This window comes from Atractosteus spatula, chromosome 7, assembly GCF_055471065.1.
Source record: "Atractosteus spatula isolate fAtrSpa1 chromosome 7, fAtrSpa1.hap1, whole genome shotgun sequence".
NCBI classification, from domain to species: Eukaryota; Metazoa; Chordata; class Actinopteri; order Semionotiformes; family Lepisosteidae; genus Atractosteus; species Atractosteus spatula.
In genome coordinates, this window is record NC_142712.1 from 10511812 (window position 1) to 10533164 (window position 21353).

A 21353-nucleotide genomic window follows, 5' to 3' on the forward strand; every position below is an offset into this window, starting at 1 on the left:
ATTTCTGGAACTGGAATGCCTTTAGCTCAATAGGTGAATCAGGAGTTTCTCACTAAATGAAACAAAATCCTCAAATTATAGTGATAATAAATGCACAAAATCTACAGTCTGCATTGCTGTTGAAGAATAAAACTGTATTTGCCTTTTGTACAGAAGAAACAATCACACCAAATAGGAACATCTGCATTTTTTATGTATTATTCGACAGCTAATTGATTTTTGTTATTCTTGGCCATGAGCCACTGAACAAATCCATTGGTGCAGTTATACTGTGACAAGCAGAAGTGCTTTAGCATATTGCAGAAAATGTTCAGCAAAAGGGCCAGGACACACGGATCAAATAGAGGATGGTGCAATAAAGCATCAATTACATATGACTCGTAATTTTGCCTCCATTCATTACACCCAACTTTGTGGTTTAAATTTTAATTTCTATTGATCAGTGCTGGCACAACATCAGTTTATTCACTTCCCATTGTATACACAAGCACTGACTGATCATTTGAGAAACTCACAAGATACTGTTAATTCACTAAAGCTAGATCTCCTTGAACCAACTGAAGTTACAATTTGGATTTTATTTCAGCCCTTGTATGCTGCATTGTAACTGATGTACATTAAACAGTTTTATTTATTCTGTTAAGGCTCTGGTAATACTGGGTCGCTCTAAGAAAGCAATTGGTAATGCGTAAGAAATGAAATGCAGTGATATAAACTTGCATATTGCATGGATGAATAACAGACATATTTTCAGTCTGTAGTTAATTTAGTTTTAGCAACTGGGACACAGTTTGATATGTGCATTTGTATAAATATTAACATAATCTCTGCAATTTATAGATTGCTTATCATTAACATACCGTATAGTTATATATTAACATATACTGTATACAAAGTTATAGTTCGCCTTCATTCTTACAGATCACAGAAAGAACTGAAGTGATTTGAGTAATGGAGGAGATCCCAAATAAATACCTTTCTATATGTTAAACTCAATTTTAATCAATGCATTTATCTAGTTTCTAAATGGTATGATAATAAAAAATATCATTTTATGCTGTTATAGAAGGCTTATCAAAATGTGTTTCACATCTCACAGTACCCTACTCCTTACGTTAAGATGACAGGCAATTCTTTGAACATTTGCTCCACTATCTCTTATCTGGTCAGGTGGCCAGGACATTTTACTGATATGTAACGGTAACCAGGTCATTCTTGGTGAAGTCATTAAATCAACCTTCATAAAACATTAGAAAAGCAGCCCCAAAGCCTTTGTTAAATATAATACAGAAATTATAGAGAAAGACAGGATATAAAGAGAAAGACGGGACAAGCATCAGTTCAGTGAGAGAGCTCATCTATAGCCAGAGCAGATAATAGACCCTGACCAGGGAATCTGAGCACTAAAGAAGTTGACTCAAGTTTTTAGATAAGGAAACATTACCTCGTGGTGGTAAAAATAGTTATTTGTAGATAGATAGGTCCTCAGTCCCTCCACTTTCTAACTGCCTTATCTAATACAGGGTTGCAGTGAAGCCGGAGTCTATCCTGGTAAGCAACAGGCACAAGGTGGGATACATCCAGACACGCACATGTTCACACCAGGGACAGTTTTTTCAGAAGCCACCCTTCATTCACCATTCTAAAATACACTTCTCAATTGTTTTATGATGCACTAATTGAAACTGTGGGGTTCCCCTTAATTTAGCGTAAGTTTTTTGAAGTCAGTTTTATTGGTCAAGAAACGGTTTCCCTTTTTTCCCATTTATGGTAAATCTGCATTACAGAGTGAGTTCTGTTTTTTTTTCCTGGCACTGTAAGAAGACAGGGTGCCGATATTTAACAAAACTTTATCCGTCCAGAATCTCAGTAAATGTTGTGTTTTTGTAAAATAATTCTTTGTCTTGTAAAGATTGTTGCCTGTTAATTACTTCGTTACCTTCCTGTGCCAGAGAACAAAGGACATGTGCTTAAAAGTGTTCCCCCTGACAGCTGGAGGTGGGTGGTTGTTAAATTTTAATTTTCTTGCAAGAGAAGCTGGTGTCAAGGATGACAATAATTTTCACCTCCCTTTAATTATTCACACCCTAGTATGTAACAATATGCTGGCTGCTGTTTACTGAATAGCAAGCACGACCTCTGTTTATGACTTGCAGTATTCCAGATGGAACTGCCTTGTTCATTAAAGACCATCTGCCCTCTAGTGCTCAGAACTGCATTGCTCATAACTCCTAATAAAATGGTCACATTGCACTTCAATACAAGGTGGATTTCTCCACTCCTGCCTTCTCTTGGAATCGGAAACTAAAAGTTTTAAATTATTCAGTCTCATTTCGATACACGGGATTCATTCTAGCTGATATGGTAAAGTGTTTTTTTTTCCCCCTGCTGTGCTGCGTAGCATCAAGCCGCGAGGTCTTGATTGAGGAGGCAGCTCATTAATTGTCGCCAGTTCATCTCCAGACAAAATGGGATTCCCCTGACGTTTTCTTTCGCGCTGTCAAAAAGAAGGGGGGCGCAGCAGGCGGTTTTATGAACGGTGAAAACAGCCAGTCCTTCCATCAGCCGAGAACATTTCCTGCTTCCTGATGGAATGGGTCGGTGTTGGAGAAATGGAAAGCTTTGTACATTCCCGTAGGGAGGGGAACTGTAGGGAAATCAGCTGAAGCCGAGTTTGATTCTATCAGTAGTCCGCGGTTCATGTATTCTGCGTACCGGCTGCATTGAAGTGAAGTGTATACTTTCGTCTTCCTGCTTTAAAATAGTTCAGTTGACTTGCAAAACGCTTTTTGACTGTTTTTGCAGGTTTATTTTTTAAATATGCAGCTTAATCTTGATTTCAAGTTTGAATTTTAACTATTGACGGAAGCACACCAGCAGAGAAAATGATCGTTCCTAATAACCACTTTAAAAACTAGCTAAAGGCAGAAAAAGATGCATTCATATAAACCATACAAGTTGTTGAACTTTTGCATGGTTAAACACAGTAAAATTACTCATACACACTTTCTGTTCTTACCACTGCCTTAAAGACCTGCAAAGCTCAATCTTGTTGATCTCCAGACATCACAGATATTAATGTAGCGAGCTGTCATATTGTTTTGAGGTCAGGAGTCAATTTGTATTCAGCAAGAAAGCAAAAACACAATCTGGTGCTGCTAAAAGACAAAAGTCGAGCTGACCCATTTTAGAGCAGTCTGATCGCTTATTAATACACCAAAGACAAATAGTTCCATATATATAATGTGTGTGACATAAACATTAGGACGTCTGTCTGGTCTGGCAGTGCAGAATGGTCTTAATTCCATTCTGAGCCGCCCGTAAGTGGCCTACTTGGAACTCGGGGAATGTCGCGGGCATTAAATCAAAGCCTGATACACAGTCCTTTCAGTTATAGGTCACAGGCTTAGACAAATGGTTGTGAAATATCGCCAGTGTAATACCTACAGTACATTAAACAGAACCCAGTTAATCAAATGCTGTAGTGAACATGGTGTAGACAGTCTCTAACATGTCTGAATTCCAATGTTTTGATGTACTGTATTAAGAGGGTGGGGAACTTTTGTTTTAGGACTGGATTAAAGAAAAAAAAAGTCTTCGGTGAAGGTCTCGGAAAGCTCAAGTCTCCTGTTATGTTTACGAAGTTAATAATTTTAAATCTTGGGGTCTGAAATATGAATTGTAATACAATTGTATTTTTCCACATTCGCTCATCATGCTGTTTCTACTCCTATTATGTTGGAAAATCTGAATCGGTAGGCGATATCTTAACTCTTGACTATTTACAGTATGTTCGTTGAACTTCACAGTACCGGTCTGTACATTGTTGTGATACTGTTTACTTTATCAAGGAGATAGTGTGTTGCAAGATTGTTGGGGGGAAAAAATAATTTTACTCCTTTAATTCAAACGCCAGCAGATAAGAGATACCGATTTTTTAGGTTCCACAATAATGACAGTTGAGCCATAAAATACACATTTCCATTCCAACATCTGTAGTAATTTATTCTTTACAAAGTATACAACACGTTAGAGGTTGTCTGTGAAGATAATACAGGTTGGCTAGCCGACGTTAATAAGCAACTTCATAAGCTTAGACGATATGAATTATTCATGTCATGTTACAGGCGGAGAGCTTTTTCTTTTTTCTTGGTTATTTTTCACACATAAAAACCCTTTGATTCGTACAAGATCGACCTTGGCAGCCGTTTCTTAAAGCTGTTTGAGCCTTGTGACTTCGTCTCTTGTCGAGAGGCTTAAACGTAGCGTCTGAGGTATAATTATAAAGGAGCAGCTCACTTCGGCTCAGTTGAAGTCGGCGGCATTGGAGAGCGCAGACGAGTCCACACCTTTCCGAGAAAAGCACGAATAGGCGCAGCGACGAGGAGTTGGCGACAGGTGGGAGTTCCCAGCCTGGTCTCTGGAGCTGCCTTTACACAGCTCTGTATCAGGACCGCTGTGGTTACTAGCTGAGCTGCTATACCATCTCGTAGGAACTGCGCAACACTGCGGCTGTTAATTCCTGGGATTCAACTGAAGACTCTTCGGTGTTGGACCATAAGAGCTCTACAACGGCATAACTTCTGTATATGTAAGTTTAACGTTTGTATTTTTAGATGTAATGCATGTGCGTGTCAGTAATTGTTGTGTGTGCAAAAGTGTTGTCCTCTCATGCTGTTTGTGTGTACTGTATGTATATTTGAGGTTCTGTAACCACAAATAATGCAGTATAAGTGTAATGCAGTGTAACTGATCGTATTTATTGTTTTTATTTATACTTATTTTGGCCTCGATGGTGTTAATGTGAAGGTTTTATACTTTAGCCACGTACTACTATATGTTGTCTTGTTTCAATGAAGCAGTCGTGCACTGCAGTCAGTGAAGCACAGCGATAGCGCTTGCGTTGGGTTAGTGCTGGAAGGGAGAGACAAAAACGTTTTGTTCATTTGGTCTCTTTTTTGTCTTTTTGTCCTTTTTGTCTGGTGTCATTTTCAGCAGTTCCTGTCGCGTTCTGCAATGACTGCCGGTCGCTTATACTGACGTGCTTTTAACGAATAGAGAAGAGAAGGAGCAGAGAATGTACTAGCTTTTCGCAATACGGTCATAAACCTAGTACTTTCTCTGTTTCAGTTTTGTTCTGAAGAGTTATCGCAAGCGAGTTTCCACACACTAGTGTTAATAGTGAACCTCTGGAATGTACGTTGTAGTTTATCTATGATTTACCTTACGAAATACGTCGTGATGCCCTAAATAATTCCAACTCTCACGCCTACAGATAAAAACATCATGTCCTAAAGGTTTATTTGTTTGGGCGGATCTTTAAATTACCTTTATAAATAGCCGGAGGAACGGTATTATTACATCAGTTGTGGTAACCAAACGCCGGTTTAGCAGTTAATAAAAGTCATACAAGTACTGTTTTGAGTATAGTCCCAGTGGTAACAGTAATGTCATTATTTCCGAAAGAAAGCACCGATAAATGCAGACCATTTGAACACACAGTGCATTGCACCGAGTTTATGGGAATCCAATACAAAAATGTCACGATGTCATCTGTGATGATTTTAATGACATTTTAAATTTAAATGAACTAAAACATGGTAATGAAGGGGAGGTGACACCATTTTATCATTAAAACAAAATAATTGCAGGGGTTATTAAAATGAACTTAAAAATTAACCCCTTCTCCTCACTTTGGCATCTTGATAAATATCTCAGCAAAGTAGTAAACACAGGGGGCATCACTGCAGGTAATAAATACCCTTGTATTTACCATCAACACTGTCCAGTGAATAAATCTAATTAAGCATTTGAGACAAGATTTGCAATATTGTAAAGAATTTAGCTGACCAAAGGTTAACTACAACTTGCTGAACTTGTTGTAATGAGAGAACGTACACAGGAAAGCATAGAGGGAGAGGAGCTGTTAATTATTGGGGAAAGCTGGTTGTGGTGTGCCGAGTCAGAGCAGTTACTGGTGAGGCTTGGACGATGGTGAACACTGAATGTTATTGACCATACTGATATTAAATATTAATCTGCCTTTTCCATTTGTGCACCTAGTTTGGATAGGGGACTACTTCAAATAAGTTGGATTGAACATAGAAATCAATATGTAAAGCATAATGTACACCTGATATGATAACACAGAATTACAATGGTCTGTATGGAGTAACACTTACCTTGCAGGGGCTCCTAGAGCTGGATACAGAAAATAGTATTGAAAGGACCAGGGCTGTCTACTGCAAGGGTCTCTGAGAGAATTCATAGAAGCCCTGGTGTCTTCTCTTTTTGCTTTCAAACTCGGTAGCCAATTAATTTTTTGACATATATAAGATTATTTTTTACAGATGATTATTCCACTTTTTCACTTCGTTATCTGTAAAACCTTTTTTGTCTCACCAAGTTGGGCATATTACATTTAGGCATATAATTGAATAATTTAGACCATCCATGTAACTGAGAGCTCAGGCAGAACAAAACCCAGAAGACACTGGGCCTTTCACAAATTTGGCTAGAGATCCGTTGTTTCGTGTTTTGTTTCTTTGAGGCCAGAAGAGAAGCGGAGAAGGGCTGAGGCTTGTGGGGTAGGATTTTGCAATACAATAGGCTCTAATTGTGAAGTATACCATATGATTTTCATGCTGAAGCTGGCCATTGCAGCCGGGAACAGTGACCCTGTAAGACAAATCGAGGCCTTTGTGCTTCTGTGGCTTTTTATTTATGTATCTTGTTGATCTGGTGATGCACAAGAATGAATAAACAAAGTAAGCGCTTACTGAAGAGATCCATTGTTTACAAAAGTGTCGCGTCCCCCACCTTCAGCCCCCTTGCTCAAAACAGCCACTTAGTGTATGAAGGACCAAATGCATGAGGGATTGGTTCTAATCTGAGTGCAACTCTGTTGTTAGTTTCTGTTTTGCACACAGGAAGGTGCATGCTTCTGCAAAATCAATAAAAAAGACTGAGGTTTTTGTACACACATTGTTGGGACAGAGATTGCGTATCTTGCTGTATCATAATTTCCATCTTGATGCCATGTGGTCAGTGTCAGGCTGTGTGCGGGGTAAAGATTGATTAGATGACACATCAAAACAAAAACTGCTTGAACTCTTCTCATATCAGATCAGAACAAACCGTCTCGCTTCTTCCCTAAGACGCTTGTATACTAGTTTGGTGTAAGGTGACACTCTGTGGCATTTTTGTGTTGCAGTAGTAGCCTCAAGGAAGTCATATTCCAGGAAATGACTGAAGTAGTTTTTATTCCATACAGAATCCTTCTAGTGAAATTATTCAGCAGATATTTTACAGTACAAAACTTTCCTCGGGCAGCTGCTCTAATCTACTGCTGACCAAATTAATTTCTTGCCACTGATATGAAGCATAGTTACATGAGAATAAAAATGACCAATTCTATACTGTATGTTTCATAAGATCCTTTATGAGAATTTTCGGCTATTACAACATGGTGTAGGCTGTCAGAATTGGTATCACTGTGTTTGCCGAGTACATCACATGTACAACGAATTTGATCTGGTGTCCTGGTGCAAAAACATACTGTAGATGGAAAAAAAATCAATAACACCTTTACGCTTTACACAAAAAACTTGCACAGGATCACAATTATATCCACACTACATCCCATATTCATGTATTCTGGGGCAGCAGGGCAACAGCCATGGGGAAAAAGCTCTTGAGGTGCTGGGCATGACCTGAATTTGTATTACGTCAGTACAATTACTATCTCTGTCAAATAATTCTGCAGGTGAAGTTGTGAAAGAAAATCTCAGTTTAGCAAATTGAGCTACTGTATAAACCAAATCACATTTTTTGAACTGCAGTGTATGCTGACATTTTGAAAGTTAGACTCAAAACCTAGGGGCATCCACAGCTAAAATTCTTTCAGCATCAAAAACATTATCTACTGCTGCTGCCAAGCAGTGGATTTAGAGAGTAGCTCCTTAGAAGCCGTAATGACTTCCTGAACCCGTCTGTGGAGACCTGAATTAAAAGGGGAACTGCAACTCTGTTTTCATATTGCGATGTTTGAAAGAATCAGCATTGATGAGTGCATTTCAAACCACAATAAAAGCAAAATGTACACAGTAACTTGTAAAACCTCCAATTTGCATCACAAAATAGATTAAATTTCCATTTATGCGTAGCGCCACATTCTGAGATTCAGAACAAGGCAACAAAACATATGGAGATTTGAAGAGGCCTTATGACATTGTAAACAAGCAGGCTTGTGAATACATCTCTTTTAATTCAATAGAAATATTGCTCTTGACTTTGAGACAGTTCTGCCAACAAATACGAATTATTTGTTGACTCTGCATGCAGATCACGTTGTGGTGATGAAAATGTGGTGCTACACAGCCTGTACTTATTAACTCATACACCACATTACATCGGTCATTACGGTGACTAGTGAGCAGGAAGGGCCTCATCATGTTGCAATTAGTGGGAACTCTTGCTCTCGCCAGTGGCAAAAACAGGATTTTGCGACAACGTGGCGACATACAGTACTTTCACAAAGTTCACAATTTTTTGCTTAATTTGAAATTTGTTAAATGTTTCCATATCCTCAATGAATTGAATTTGTTACCAAGATTTGATAACTGTTCTGAGAAATTGGGACTGCGCTTCCACTTTCGAAACTGTGAGGTCTGAATATTGTGAAATAAATATTTACATGCTCATAACGAGAGTCTTGTACAGCTGTGGCATGGTGGGATTTTATATGAGGTGTTTTCCAGGAAGTGAGTTGTCATTTAAGGCAAAGGACCTCATTGTTCTGTAGAGACTCTGAGTTTCCAGATGTTTTTACAAGCATTTTGCCTGTGTCATCTGTTGTTCCAAGGAAATTCGTTTCTGCAGTTGGAAGGCAAAAATAACATGTTTTCACAATTCAAAAATCAATGGGAAAACTAAACTGTAAAAAAATGAAAAATCCAAACTGTCTCAATCTTCCATTCCTAGGTCTCTTGATGTGCCTTTAAGAGCTTGGGGCCTTAGGATTATTCTTTTTAGGTCTGTGTAGAAACTGAAAATGAATACACTGTGTGTCAAAAGAAATAATATTGAAAACAAAGAGGCCTGTGCATGTGAAAGTAATTAACTTTTGGAAAGAGAAAAATTAATAATACTGCAAACATAAGGCTTTCATAAAAAGGCCATTTTGGCCAAACAATATTGTCCAACAAAAAGTACGAAAGACTTTGAGTGTATTTGGCATTTTGAACGAAGATGACTAAACTATTTGCTGTCCAGAAAGGGAAATTACGAATGAGCACATTAATCTTGCATCTTCTGTTCTGGGAAGACTATTTGACTTTTTTTGTTGCCATAGAAAAATGTCACACTGAGAAGAACTGAGGGAGAAGGTCAGTATGTATTTACTGCTTTTTGACATTCAAGGCACTCTGAAAAATCCAGGATCTTTTTGCACAATGTTAGAGGAATGGTCTGACTGTGTTATTGACCACAAGGAGCCAATATGCAGTTAGTACTGGCAAAGCTCCAGTTTTTTTTTCTAATCCTTGAATCTGCCTGTAGAACCTGATTAGAGGAATTGCAAACAACTTACTTCCCTGTGCATAGAAGAACTGAAGTAGCAGGAGGGAATCGTTTCCGTTTCATCTCTCCCCTGTATCATCTGATTACTCTAATAACAAGCACTTGATCTAAAGCAAGTTGCTCATTTTTGTAATGAATTATGTTGTTATGTTTGTTTAAAAAGGACAGGCTAGGCTATAACCGAGATCCACACAGTGGATTTGATGACTGGCCTGATTTCAGGGAAAGGAAAGTGTGGAGTTTGGCCCCATGATTGTGTTCTAAGCGTTACTCCATCTGGAATACTTTGCTACAAATTTGCAGAGAATCTCTGACAGATGGACCTGATAATCAAAGCTACAGTTGTATCCATAAACCCAGGCTAATTCCAAACAAACGAGACCAGTATCTTCCTTTAATTGCCCCTGCTTAGAGAACAGATACTGCTGTTCTATTATCCCTGTATATTTCCACTTATTGACAAGTTTTTATCACGCATTGGGTTTTGCTGTTTCTTTTAATTTAGCAGAGCCCCTTTGTAGCAAATTTGTAGTTAGGTCTGGCAGTTGTTTGTCCTGCATACCATACTTGGCATCCAGAGTATAATGAGTAAAAAAACTAAGGGTGGGTAAGGGAAGGTTGCTGTGAGAAGAGGTGTTAGTAGGACCAGTAGGGGGTGCTCACCCTGCAGCCTGTATGGGTCCTGATGTCTCTGTATAGTGATGGAGACACTATACTGTAAAAAAAAGAATTGCACATCAGTTAAACAATTGTGCTTGTTATCACCTACGATCAGTTTTAGTGGGGTTTTTAGGGCAACTTCAAACACCATGTCTGCTCCAGACACAAGCCAGATTGAACATTCCAGGACAAGTGATGTTTTTTTCTTGTGTGTCAAGGGAGCTGGACGCTTTAAGAATGAAATAAACGGTAGAAGTGAAAAGGCAACTTAAAAGGAGAATACAGTGAGAAATATGAAAGGCACAGATGTCTGGATTCTATTCTTTTCTGTTTTGTTTCAGAAAGTTTCTTTTTTTTAAATGAATATAAGTGAAAGGAACCCGTTATCTCCTCCTCAGTTGATTCACAAATATCTGTGAATGGCATGTTTTGATGCTGACACTAGCACGGCTGGATAGGGGTTATTCATCTCTGCGGAGACCACTATTTTTATTCTAATCTTTCAGACTAATTCCTTCTAAATGGCTTAGCCAAGACAGGAAGCAGATCCTGCTGCTACTAATATCCCTGCAGATGTCAAAGGGCGGTGACAGCCCCTGACGAGAGAGAGGCCATGCCTCTGTGTTGCTCACCTCAGACATTCTATCACAGTGGCAGTGCTGTCACAGACAAGCTCCCTTTTGTGCTCTTTGCATTCGATCCCCCTCCGTGAAGAAACTCTTCTCCGCCACTCGAAAAGACATCGGGGTTGTTGTAGCAGCAAAGCTGGTCTGAGTCACCGAACAGCTGAATGAACGTTCGAGTGAATTTGGTCCCTTCTCCATGTTAGCCAGCTCTGCTTCTCAAGAAGTAAGATATTTGTTTACTGCATCTGCTTATGTTTTATTGCTGCCTTTTTATATTGTGTTTTTTTGCAGAGGAATGGTCATGTTTGGCATTCCTGGTCTTTTGCCTCTTAATCACCATGTAGTGTTAACATGACAGGGAAGGTAGACTGTAAATAAGGATGCTTTTTTGTTGTATGAATGATGTCTTCCAATACTGGTGAGGATACAGGTATGAGTGTGTTGTAGAGAAGGTTATGTTTACACTTAATACATAAAGGTTCATGTTTGCCCTATGCCAGTTACCCAGTAGACAGCCCACACAATTGTTAGACCTGGCTATGTGAACAAGGGGTTTTGATTTCATTAATACCTTTTTGTTTCTGTTGTTCAATGATGTTGGTGTTGCAGAGCTATGTACCTTATTTTTAAGTAATCAACATATTTTTTTTCCGGGACCCTTACAAGAGATTACACTCTTCTAAATGTCTTGAGGTATAGGCATGAAAGAGTTGACTTGGAGTCAAACCAGAAACCATATATTTAATGTAATAGAATGCTAGCAGTTATCAAGGGAAACTGAGCTTTGGAGATCAACAGTGTGAAACTGGTGCTTTATCGAGCTTACATTATCTGCTGATGTAACCGACAGATGCTACGCTATTACCTTATCTCAGCTTTGAAGGTCTCGTTCAGCATATGGTTACTTAAAATTCAGTAATTATTAATTACATGAACAAACAATTCCCCTCACTGCCTTCCTGTTTATACCTTGTCTTTCCTCAGTAATGAAAATAATCTAATTACCATTTCTGTAGTACAACTGGACATTGTGGTGCATGTTCAATAAGTAACTAAAGCAATGACCACTAACGTTCATGCCTTATTGTTTCAGTGGTTCATTATAGTAACCTGAAACCTCCACAAAAAATAAACTGGAATTTATTTGTTCCATATTCAGAACACTTTGTGATGAAGAGCTTAAAGAAATACAACACCAGGTAAAAACAGCTGGAAACAATAGTAAGACGGTATTTACCGACTTGCTAAATATTTAATTAGATTTTGTTTATGAAGTGAAATATTAAATTACCCCAAATAGGCACTTACTGTGGAACAGCCCTTGGTAATTGTCTGGTACACAAGTTATTCATGGTGGAGATAAGGTTTACACGTAATATCATGGATCTAGAAATAGTACATCACATTAAAACAGTGACACTCCTGCAACTTCAACTTCCTACAAGTATGTTAAAACGTGTTAGGTGAATTTATGTGGAATGGATGTCCAGGACAGTATACAGGATTGATTACAGTCTGTGTAACATTAAAACTTATGAGATTTTGCAAAAAGAGATTGTTCATTCTTGAAGGGGGAGACTTCTGTATACTTACATCCACAGAGCTGAGGAAATTCAGATTTAGTTATATTGGTGGGTCCATACTGGTAATGGACAGGTTGGCTCTTAGAGAATAGTGTAAACAATAATATGACTATGCTTAAACCCCTCAATTATATTTCATAGGAACAAACCGCCAGTATGTTTTAAGTGTTTTATTTTGTTTTTATTATGTTTAAATGCATGCAATTCAATAGGATGTCTTTCCAGTGCTTGAACGGTTTAAAGGCTAGACTGAATTTTGCTACTGTTTGAAAAATGCGGCTAATAGGTTATTTTTTAGAAGATGGGTAGAGATAGAGCTCGAAAGAGGTATAGCTAGACCTAGTTCTGTCACTGTTGTTGAATATAGTTTTGTTTATTTTTGGGAGAGTAGTGGCTCATCTCCAGTTTGATTGAAGTTCTACAACTGACAGCTTGGGAGAGAGGATAAAGCTCATTTTGCTCAACTAAGCATAAATACAAGAAACAAGCACCACTTTTCCCAGTGTTTGTTTTCCACCCCTCCCCATATTATTGCCCTTCTGGCAGAAGCTCCTTGGCTCACTCCGACTAGTGGTCGGGACTCCGCTAGCCTCATCCCCATAGCCAGGCTCTCGTGCCCGAAGACAGCCGGTGCCATGTTTGTGCTCCAGCTTACCCAGGAAGTCACTCAGTAGTGTGGGATTTGTCTGAAGCCCTTGAACATGTGAGGAAACAATCAGAAATACAAATAAAGTGAAGAAGATTATAAGGGGGTGTGATACATGTTATCCCAAATCTTCAAAGGCAAATCAGCAGGTTCCTTCCGAATAAAGTGAAACTGGAACCAAAGGGCACATTGGACCAAGAACTGGAGGCTCTTCTTCACTGAAAGCATGGTGGGAAAGTGGAACAGGCTACCCAGCTATGTTGAAAAAGGCCCACAATCCTCCTCCTTGTTCACATCTTGTCCTTCATCAGTGATGAAAATAATCTAATTACCATTTCTGTAGTACAATAGGACTAAGGACTGTTCTTAGCTTTCTCTGGATATAACTCGTGGGAAGGAGGCCTTTATAGGGCAGTTAAACAGCTTGTGCTACTGTATGCTGAATTAGGCTTGGTAAGAGTGGTGGCACACATACATGGTGCATGTTCAGTAAGGGGTGCTGATATCCCTCTTCTCTCAAGAAACAGCTGGACGAGGTGGTTGGACCAATGGATGGGTCAGATGGTCAGCTGTTGAGAATACGGACCATTCGTACATGCTTAAAATGAAAATGGGAAACAAAGTGGGGTAACCGAGGCAAAGAATAAAATAACGAAACGCATGTATGAATCGGCTCCACTCTCTGCAGACTTGTCCCAGCGGCCCCCTCTTCCGCCTCCCGACCCCGCCTGGCGAGGATGGTGCGGTGAGATTAACCCATGGGCAGATCTCCTACCACCCTGACCAAGCTGAAACTGGGGAAGCTCAAGGTCGTGCGGCGCCAGCTCCTGCAGCGCTACGAGCACCAGCCCTTCATCTCCTGCCTGGCGGGGCTCTATGGCTGCCATTGGAAGCGCTACCAGAGAGCCCGCGCCCAGCCTGGGGAGTGCTGCTGCAGCAAGGTCTGTATCCCCCCCCCCCCACCCCCCCTGCTACCTGCCTGGGCGCTTTCTCTTGCCCTTTGAATGCCTTCCTTACCTTTGGTACAGTACTGTGGCTGCCGCTGTATGAGACTTCACCTCTGATTTTAGGACAGGGTAAGAAGGAAGTGTCTTCTGCGACTTGACTTACAAATCCCAGTTGTCTTTTTAATTCAGAATAATAGAAGCGCTAGCATTACTGGGGCCGATCTAAGGCATTCATTGTTCTGTTAGCGGCCCACACGGACGCTGATAGATTCTTACGTTACAGAAATATTCATTCGCTAAGCAATAACTTTCAATTGGCTTAAGTGCTGTGCAAATTCCTAGCACTGTGTTAATTTTAAGCTTTAGATCAACTAATAAGAAGGTACGCGCAGGTTTCATTGTACTGTGAATTGAGAGAGCTGTACTATATGCTTGTCATTTATCAAAGTGTTCCGTGAGACGTGAAGGGATAAATATTTCCTTAAGTTGCTATTAGAACACCTTGTTCTCCTAAAAAGAATGACAATGAGTTTTGGGAAAAAAATTTAATTTAAGAATGCAATATGAATACTAATTTTAACTCACTTAGAGGAATTCATTCTGTTTTTAAGTAAAGTTGTGTCCATTTTGATAATAATGGTTTAATCATTGAGCAGGTGTTTATCTTATGTTAATATACAGCCTTAACACATACTGTATATGTATTTCAATATATAGTCAATACATGTACAGTATATTGGAAGAAACAATAAACTGTACATACTAAAGGAAGTTAAAATATGATATTTGTGAATGGTGGGTTAAGTCTAAATTTAACACTTCACATTCCCATTGAGACATTCTCATCAAAAAGGAAACATGTTTGACTTCACATTGGAGAGAAATGATAAAATATGTGCTAATTTAAACAGGATTTTCTTGCAGTTGGAATGCAGCAGTTTTGGAGTCCTGATAGTGACGTTTGGGCTCAGCTTGGTGTTTCTGTACTTCTGGAGCGAAGCCCAAAATGACTACAATGATTTTGACTGGTAGGTCTCAAATCTGGTTTATTGCATTTTGACTTAGACTCTCAAAGGGCTGTTTAAACACACATTTCCAGGAGAAAGTTCTGTTCGTTTTCTCTTGTTTTCAAGAAAACAATTACATGCAAGACAATTGTTGAAATTAACTTGGCCCAAGAGGGGTAAAAAAGTAAAAGTAATTGGAAACTCAATTAAAGTGACTAATAAACAATGTGATTTCTTTTCAGGTTGAGATAATTCTTTGTTTTTAATGCTATCATGAAGTTCACCTTTTTTACTTGATTTTTTTTCTTTTTATAATCAAGCCATATTATTAATAGCTAATTTAAGCTTTGTACCCCCCTCACCATTGTGTTCTCAGGTTCAGTTTTGGAAAGTTTGGGTACTGGTTCCCCTGGTCAGTGGTGCTGCTGGTTGTAGCTGCTGTGCTGTTCACCTATGTGGCTGGTTTGCTGGTGAGTAGCCCATAAGAACAGGCTCTGCTGCTGTTTTACCAGGTCTGGCTAGCAATATGGAAAGGACATTCTCAGTATGGAGAGCTTTGTGTGATGTGTCAGATGTCCCTTGAAAAGGTTTTAGTAATGTACTGGAAGTACATATTACTTTCCACTAGCAAAGACTATAACAAAGAAAAATAACGGAAAATGTCTTGGTTTCAGTTCTCATTTGTTGAATTTTTTATCAGTAGACATACGTATCTTCTCACTATGCATTTGATGCACAGTGTTGCCTTGCATTACAGATCCCTTTCAAATATATAGAATAAGACTTAAACTTTCTGCTCACTGTCAGCATTTGTTCATAGGAGTTTCATAGATTTATTAATACTGCATTCATAGTGTTTGTTAAATTTCCCATTTGCATAAAGATCTATAACTACAGCGACCATGTCCCTTATAAACATCATGGTGATGCCTGGATAACGTGGGAAGTAGAAAGTACAATAAGATATAGGTTTATTCCATGCTGAAAAGAGAAGAAAAAAAACACAACGTTTCGGCCGTGGAGCCTTCTTTAGATGACTGACAGTACAATAAAATGACTGATCAGTCCTTTTGTGGACAGGAAAGGAAGTCTTTCATTTTGTTATCTCTATGTGTAACATGCTGAGCAGAACAAGCTAAAACACGCTGGGGTTTCACATAACGATATTTATCCTTATATGAGGGTATAAGGATAAATACCCCTAAATAAATACCAGGGAGGTGTGGTGGCTCTGTGGCTAAGGATCTGCACCTGTGGCTGCAAGGTTGATGATTCAAATCCCGCAGCCGGCAGAGGAATCCTACTCTGCTGGGCCCCTGAGTAAGGCCCTTAACCCCAACTGCTCCAGGGGCGCTGTATAAATGGCTGACCCTGCGCTCTGACCCCAAGCTTCTCTCTCCCTGTCTGTGTGTCTTTGTGTCTCATGGAGAGCAAGCTGGGGTATGCGAAAAAAGACAAATTCCTAATACAAGAAATTGTTTATGGCCAATAAAGTGATTTTATTTTATTTACTACTGTTTGAAGATTTTCATGCTAGTTTGGTTTTGGTTTGGAGAACTGACTAGAAATGTACTCTTTTGTTGTAGTTTAATATATGGCTTGAAAACGGCAAAGGAGATTTTCTTTATTTGATGTAGAAGAAGAGCAAAAATGCAAAAATGCATCATTACCTGGATGTGTTTTCCCTCGAAGGGTAAAGCTTACGTTATTATTGCCAAGTTTAACTGATGACTACTGTATATTTTGTCTCAAAGCAAATTATTGTACTGCTGAAACAATCAGGATTTCCCTATTGCAACGTTTACAGAGTGTTACAAAACACCTTTTCTTAATGATCACATGTTCTGATGGAACAGTTGTTGTCAAATAAAAGAAATAACCTGCCTGGCAGTTCAGTGGAGACCATGAATATTTGCAAAAGATCCTGTTGGCATCACGTTCTGTGCAGGGGGATATTGCTGATGTATGTAGCACAAAGTCAGAGCAGAGTCAGAGTGGATAATTGCTATTTAGAGCTGTATAAAAAGATTTGCCTCATTGTGCTCTGTTGACGCAATATTTAAGGGGATTAGCAGCATCTTAAAGGGTTCTGTTATCTTGCAGGTATTAGCTGTGTGTTTGCTAACTGAAGGCCAGCGGTTGTATTTGCACTGGAGCCACAAGGTATTTTTTTTCTCTTTCTCCATTCCCGTAATGAGCTTTATTGCCCAGAGTTATCTATATTATACCCAAGTTACTATAAGAGATCTTCATTCTATATGAGTAGTAGCAGATGGCGAAGTTCACGTAGATGGAATTGAAGTGTAAAATGACTCATAAAAGAAGTACCATGGTTTATGGTACACAGTGATTCTTCCATTTACTGTCCCTTTTGTCATTTTTTGATGCACACTCCTCCACCCCTAACACTTCCAAATCTTTACTGACATTGAACACAGATTCCCAGTGATAAAGCTGAGTAATACAGGATGAGTCACTGTGTAGCCAGTCCTGCTTTATTGCAGTACTGGGCCTATCAAGGACACTCTTAATATGAAGCCATAAGCAACCATAGCATGCTGTTTCTGTCAGTAATAAAAAAGGTTCTGCACCTCAAAGATTAAGCATTTATTCCAGTGTTATAAGTGACTATAGAACAAAATTTGGCATTCTATATTTTTGTCACATTTTGTCATTTACCCGCACTTAATAAGTAGTAAGACTGCACATTTCTGTTGAAAGTGTGGTTAATCATGTGCAAAAGAAATAATCACAAATGTGTTTTTTACAGATTGGAATTCTGGTCACTCTGACATTCTCTATCAGTGCCATCACAGTGTTGACTGATTTGTGGAAAGAAGAATGGAAAACTCTCTTACTGTCATTTCAGGTAGGGCTTTCACCAAAGCCTGCAGTTTGGGAGGTGCAGACAGTCCTCAAATAATGTTTGCTTGCTCAACTTTTATTCTCCCGCACAAAAAGACAAAAAAAAAGGGAAAAACCCTCTCAAACTTTTTCATATCCTAGTAGTGACCTTCTCATTCCTTTGTTCTGTGTTTTGCTGACTGGTTAGGTCACAGCTCCATATCTGCATGTGGGTGGAGTTTCGCTGATGACCCTATTGTCCTGGCCAATAGCGTTACACTTCTTCCGCATGAACAAAAGAGGTAAGATAAAAGTACTTCTCCTGATCATGAAGTTGTTACTTTAATATTATTGACTTAAGTTGTGCTGAATCTCAAATTTTGTAGAGGTAATTACTTGATAACACGTGACTTTAATGTAACATGCAGACTTCAGCAGACTTAGTAATATATATATAGACTTAGATATACCTTGATTTACCTGGTGAAGCAGTGCCTGGTTCCTCTCCCTGATCTGCTGTGTAGTGGGGTGCTTGCACAGTATGGCTCCTTAGTGCTTAAGTGGTGAATGACATGGGTCCTCTCCTGCATATAAAGGGGTTTGAGTTCCTTTCGTATTAAAATTACTATATAAATTCAGTTATCAACATTTTTAGTATCATATAAACTTCATATTCTACCAGAGACGAATTATTTGACTGTCTTCAAATCCATACTTAAAACTTTCCTTTTTAAGAAGGTCTGTATCTGATTTCCCTACATTCCATCTGTATAAACCTCTATGCTCGCTGTTTTTTTTCAGATTGTATTGTACTTTTTCTTTATCACTATACTCTATACAACATACTTGGGCTTGGAAAGGTGCTTTATAAATATTATTATTAGAATTTCACTAAATATTAATAAATATAATCCTTTTGTAAACGCTCATCGTAATATAACTAAATGTGAAGTTGTTTGTCATGCCCTTTAGTCGGATGCATTCATTTTAATTAGTACTAGCTCAGCACACTCAAACAGGTTTTACGACTATAATCCTCCTGGTTTATCTCTGCAAGTAAAGTCAGTATATTTTAGTGTTTTCCTCACAGAGATCCATAGTTCACAGAGGTAGGACAGTGCAGTAGTTGATCAGTTACTCTTTCATAACTCGATGACTTATTCCTTCAGATGCTTGTTGGCCCTCTTTGTCTCCATGGCAGCTCTGTTTGTCTGCCTACAACAGCAGCTGTAATGTTGTTTGCGGTTAATGTTTGCAGTCTTCAGGGAGCTTTAAACATCCTTCATTATTAATTAGTCAGGTCGAGAGCTTTCTCCAGGTTAGCTGGAGAGTCTGCTGTTGTTGGTAGTGTATGTACACACCATCATTTAAGATGTTGCAAGTGTTTTTGCCTTTTACATCATCCAGTTTGAAAAAACAGAGTTTTTGGGTAGCTTTGGTACAGGACTGTTTTTTTTTAATACAGTAGACTGGATGCTGTGTAAAAGCCCAGGTGTTTTTATTATTTTTTTCTTTTCACTCAGTGTTGTTCCTTTGTTCAGAAACACTATTCTATGGTTATCCTCCACTAATATGTTAGTCATTATATTTTAAGATAACAGTTGATCCTCATAGATATGTATTTTGTACTAAAAAAAGCCGTCTATGAGCTTTATGGATTCATTGAGAGTAGCAGAAGATTTTAATCAAGTCAGCATCTATATCACCCTGAAGCTCACCACTGGCAAACCACTAAACCTCAGCAGGTGTGAGCCTGGCCAGTACCTGGATAGGAGACATCCAGGAAAGGCTAAGGTTGCTGCTGGAAGAGGTGTTAGTGGGACCAGTATGATCACCCTGTGGTCTGTGTGGATCCAAATTCCCCAGCATAGTGATTGAGACACTATACTGTAAAAAAGGTGCCGCCCTTCGGATGAGAAAAAAAAACTGAGGTCTTGACCCTTTGTGGTCATTAAACATGGCCCCAGGGTGTATTTTAACAAGACTAAGGGTGTATCTCTCTGTTCTCCTCCCCACTGATAGCTGATGTCGGGGTTACACATTGGTGGTAGTGGAGCTTAGTCCCTGTTAAGCGCTTTAAGAGGAGTGTCCAGAAAAGCACTGTGGAAGTGTAAGGGATTAGTTATACAATTACCCTGGCTTGCTGTGATGTGACCAGGTTTTTTACAATCCTAGTCAATTTGAATTGAAGATGACTGTGAAACTTGTTTTTCTCTGATCCAACCAAGCCGGATTATTAAAAGTTAAATTGTTAGAACAGTAAAGACACAAGTGGAGGCTTTGAGTAAATTGCTCATAAGACAAATATGCTGATGGCGTTCTTAATATGCACAGATACTGTATGTTCTTATTGAATTGGTGTGCCTCTTTTGCAGTGCGGCAGGTGCTGATTCTGGGGGTGTATCTGGCGGTCTTGTTCTCTCTGTACTTGGTGCCTCTGGGCATGTACTCTCCCTGTATTAAAGAAGAGGGGACCCTGGGTCAACCCCCTGCCCTCATAGGCCACAGAGGAGCCCCAATGGTAGGTGCAAGGTTATGTTGTTTAGTCTGGACTGTTATTGGGTGCTTTTTTCCCTCTGTCATGCTGAAATGTGCTACACTGCATAGCAGTTTGCCCTGGGACGAGTCCATTGTGTTTTTTAAAGTTGATCCAGGGACCCAGAAAAAAAAATTCAACAGGACTACTGAGATTGAGTTATTATATAGGCCAATAGTAAATCCTAGTAAGTCTTGTAATCCTGTCTGAGTAAAGCTAAACAACTGAATGTTAAGTATATAGTAACCAAATGCTATAATATATACATGAACGAGATCTTTGCTAAAATACCTCTTTTTTGTGTTTGAAACAGTTTGGTCCAGAAAACACCGAGATGTCCTTCAAGAAAGCCATTGAGCTTGGAGGTGATGGTCTGGAGACAGATGTCACCATCAGGTCAGGAGATGTTTAATCTTCTGTAGATTATATGTGGCACATTACAGTAATGTGAAGACATCTTTCAGAGAATTTCATACTGGAGTATACTTTTTTTCTACAACTGTTTTGTAGAAAATATTGTTATTTTGTTGTTATTGTTATTACACTGCAGATTTTTATCTCTGGCAGCAACCACCAGTGCTGATGATTAATCTACAGTATATTTCTTAGTTCTGGCATTCAAGTCTGTAGTTTGTATTTTCTTTAGTCTGTGACCATTCTTTGAGGAAAGAAACTTGTTATGACTAAGGAAGGATTGTTAAATGCAACATGCAAAAGAAAGTGACATCATCTTTCTGTGTTTTCTCCTGGGTTTTGTGCTGTTTCCTACACTGAGAAGGCACTGAACATTCTTTTTGGATGTCCAAAAGGGATAGTTCCAAGTCATGTCTTCATTATGATACAATTTTAAATAATTTCCTAGAAAAAGTTATAAAAAATTTAAAATGCTGTATTATCTTCATATGGTCACTGAGCTATAGTACAA

The 21353-nt window shown here is 38.9% G+C and overlaps 1 protein-coding gene across 3 annotated transcripts in view; it reads left to right on the plus strand.

The window, feature by feature from the left end:
* The window catches only part of LOC148830439 (glycerophosphodiester phosphodiesterase 2-like), a 34423-nt gene that overhangs the window by 3986 nt on the left and 9084 nt on the right, over positions 1-21353 (plus strand). The window contains exons 1-9 of one of the 3 annotated variants that reach the window (XM_088922373.1): positions 4435-4591; positions 13783-14035; positions 14966-15069; positions 15425-15518; positions 17152-17211; positions 17819-17917; positions 18101-18194; positions 20268-20413; positions 20742-20824. In XM_088922373.1, coding sequence (XP_088778499.1) covers positions 13853-14035; positions 14966-15069; positions 15425-15518; positions 17152-17211; positions 17819-17917; positions 18101-18194; positions 20268-20413; positions 20742-20824 — 863 coding nt within the window. In that variant the 5' untranslated portion in view covers positions 4435-4591; positions 13783-13852. Of the gene's footprint in view, positions 1-4434; positions 4592-11015; positions 11089-13782; positions 14036-14965; positions 15070-15424; positions 15519-17151; positions 17212-17818; positions 17918-18100; positions 18195-20267; positions 20414-20741; positions 20825-21353 lie in introns of those variants that run through there. The other 2 variants (XM_088922375.1, XM_088922374.1) reach the window with 2 other exon arrangements.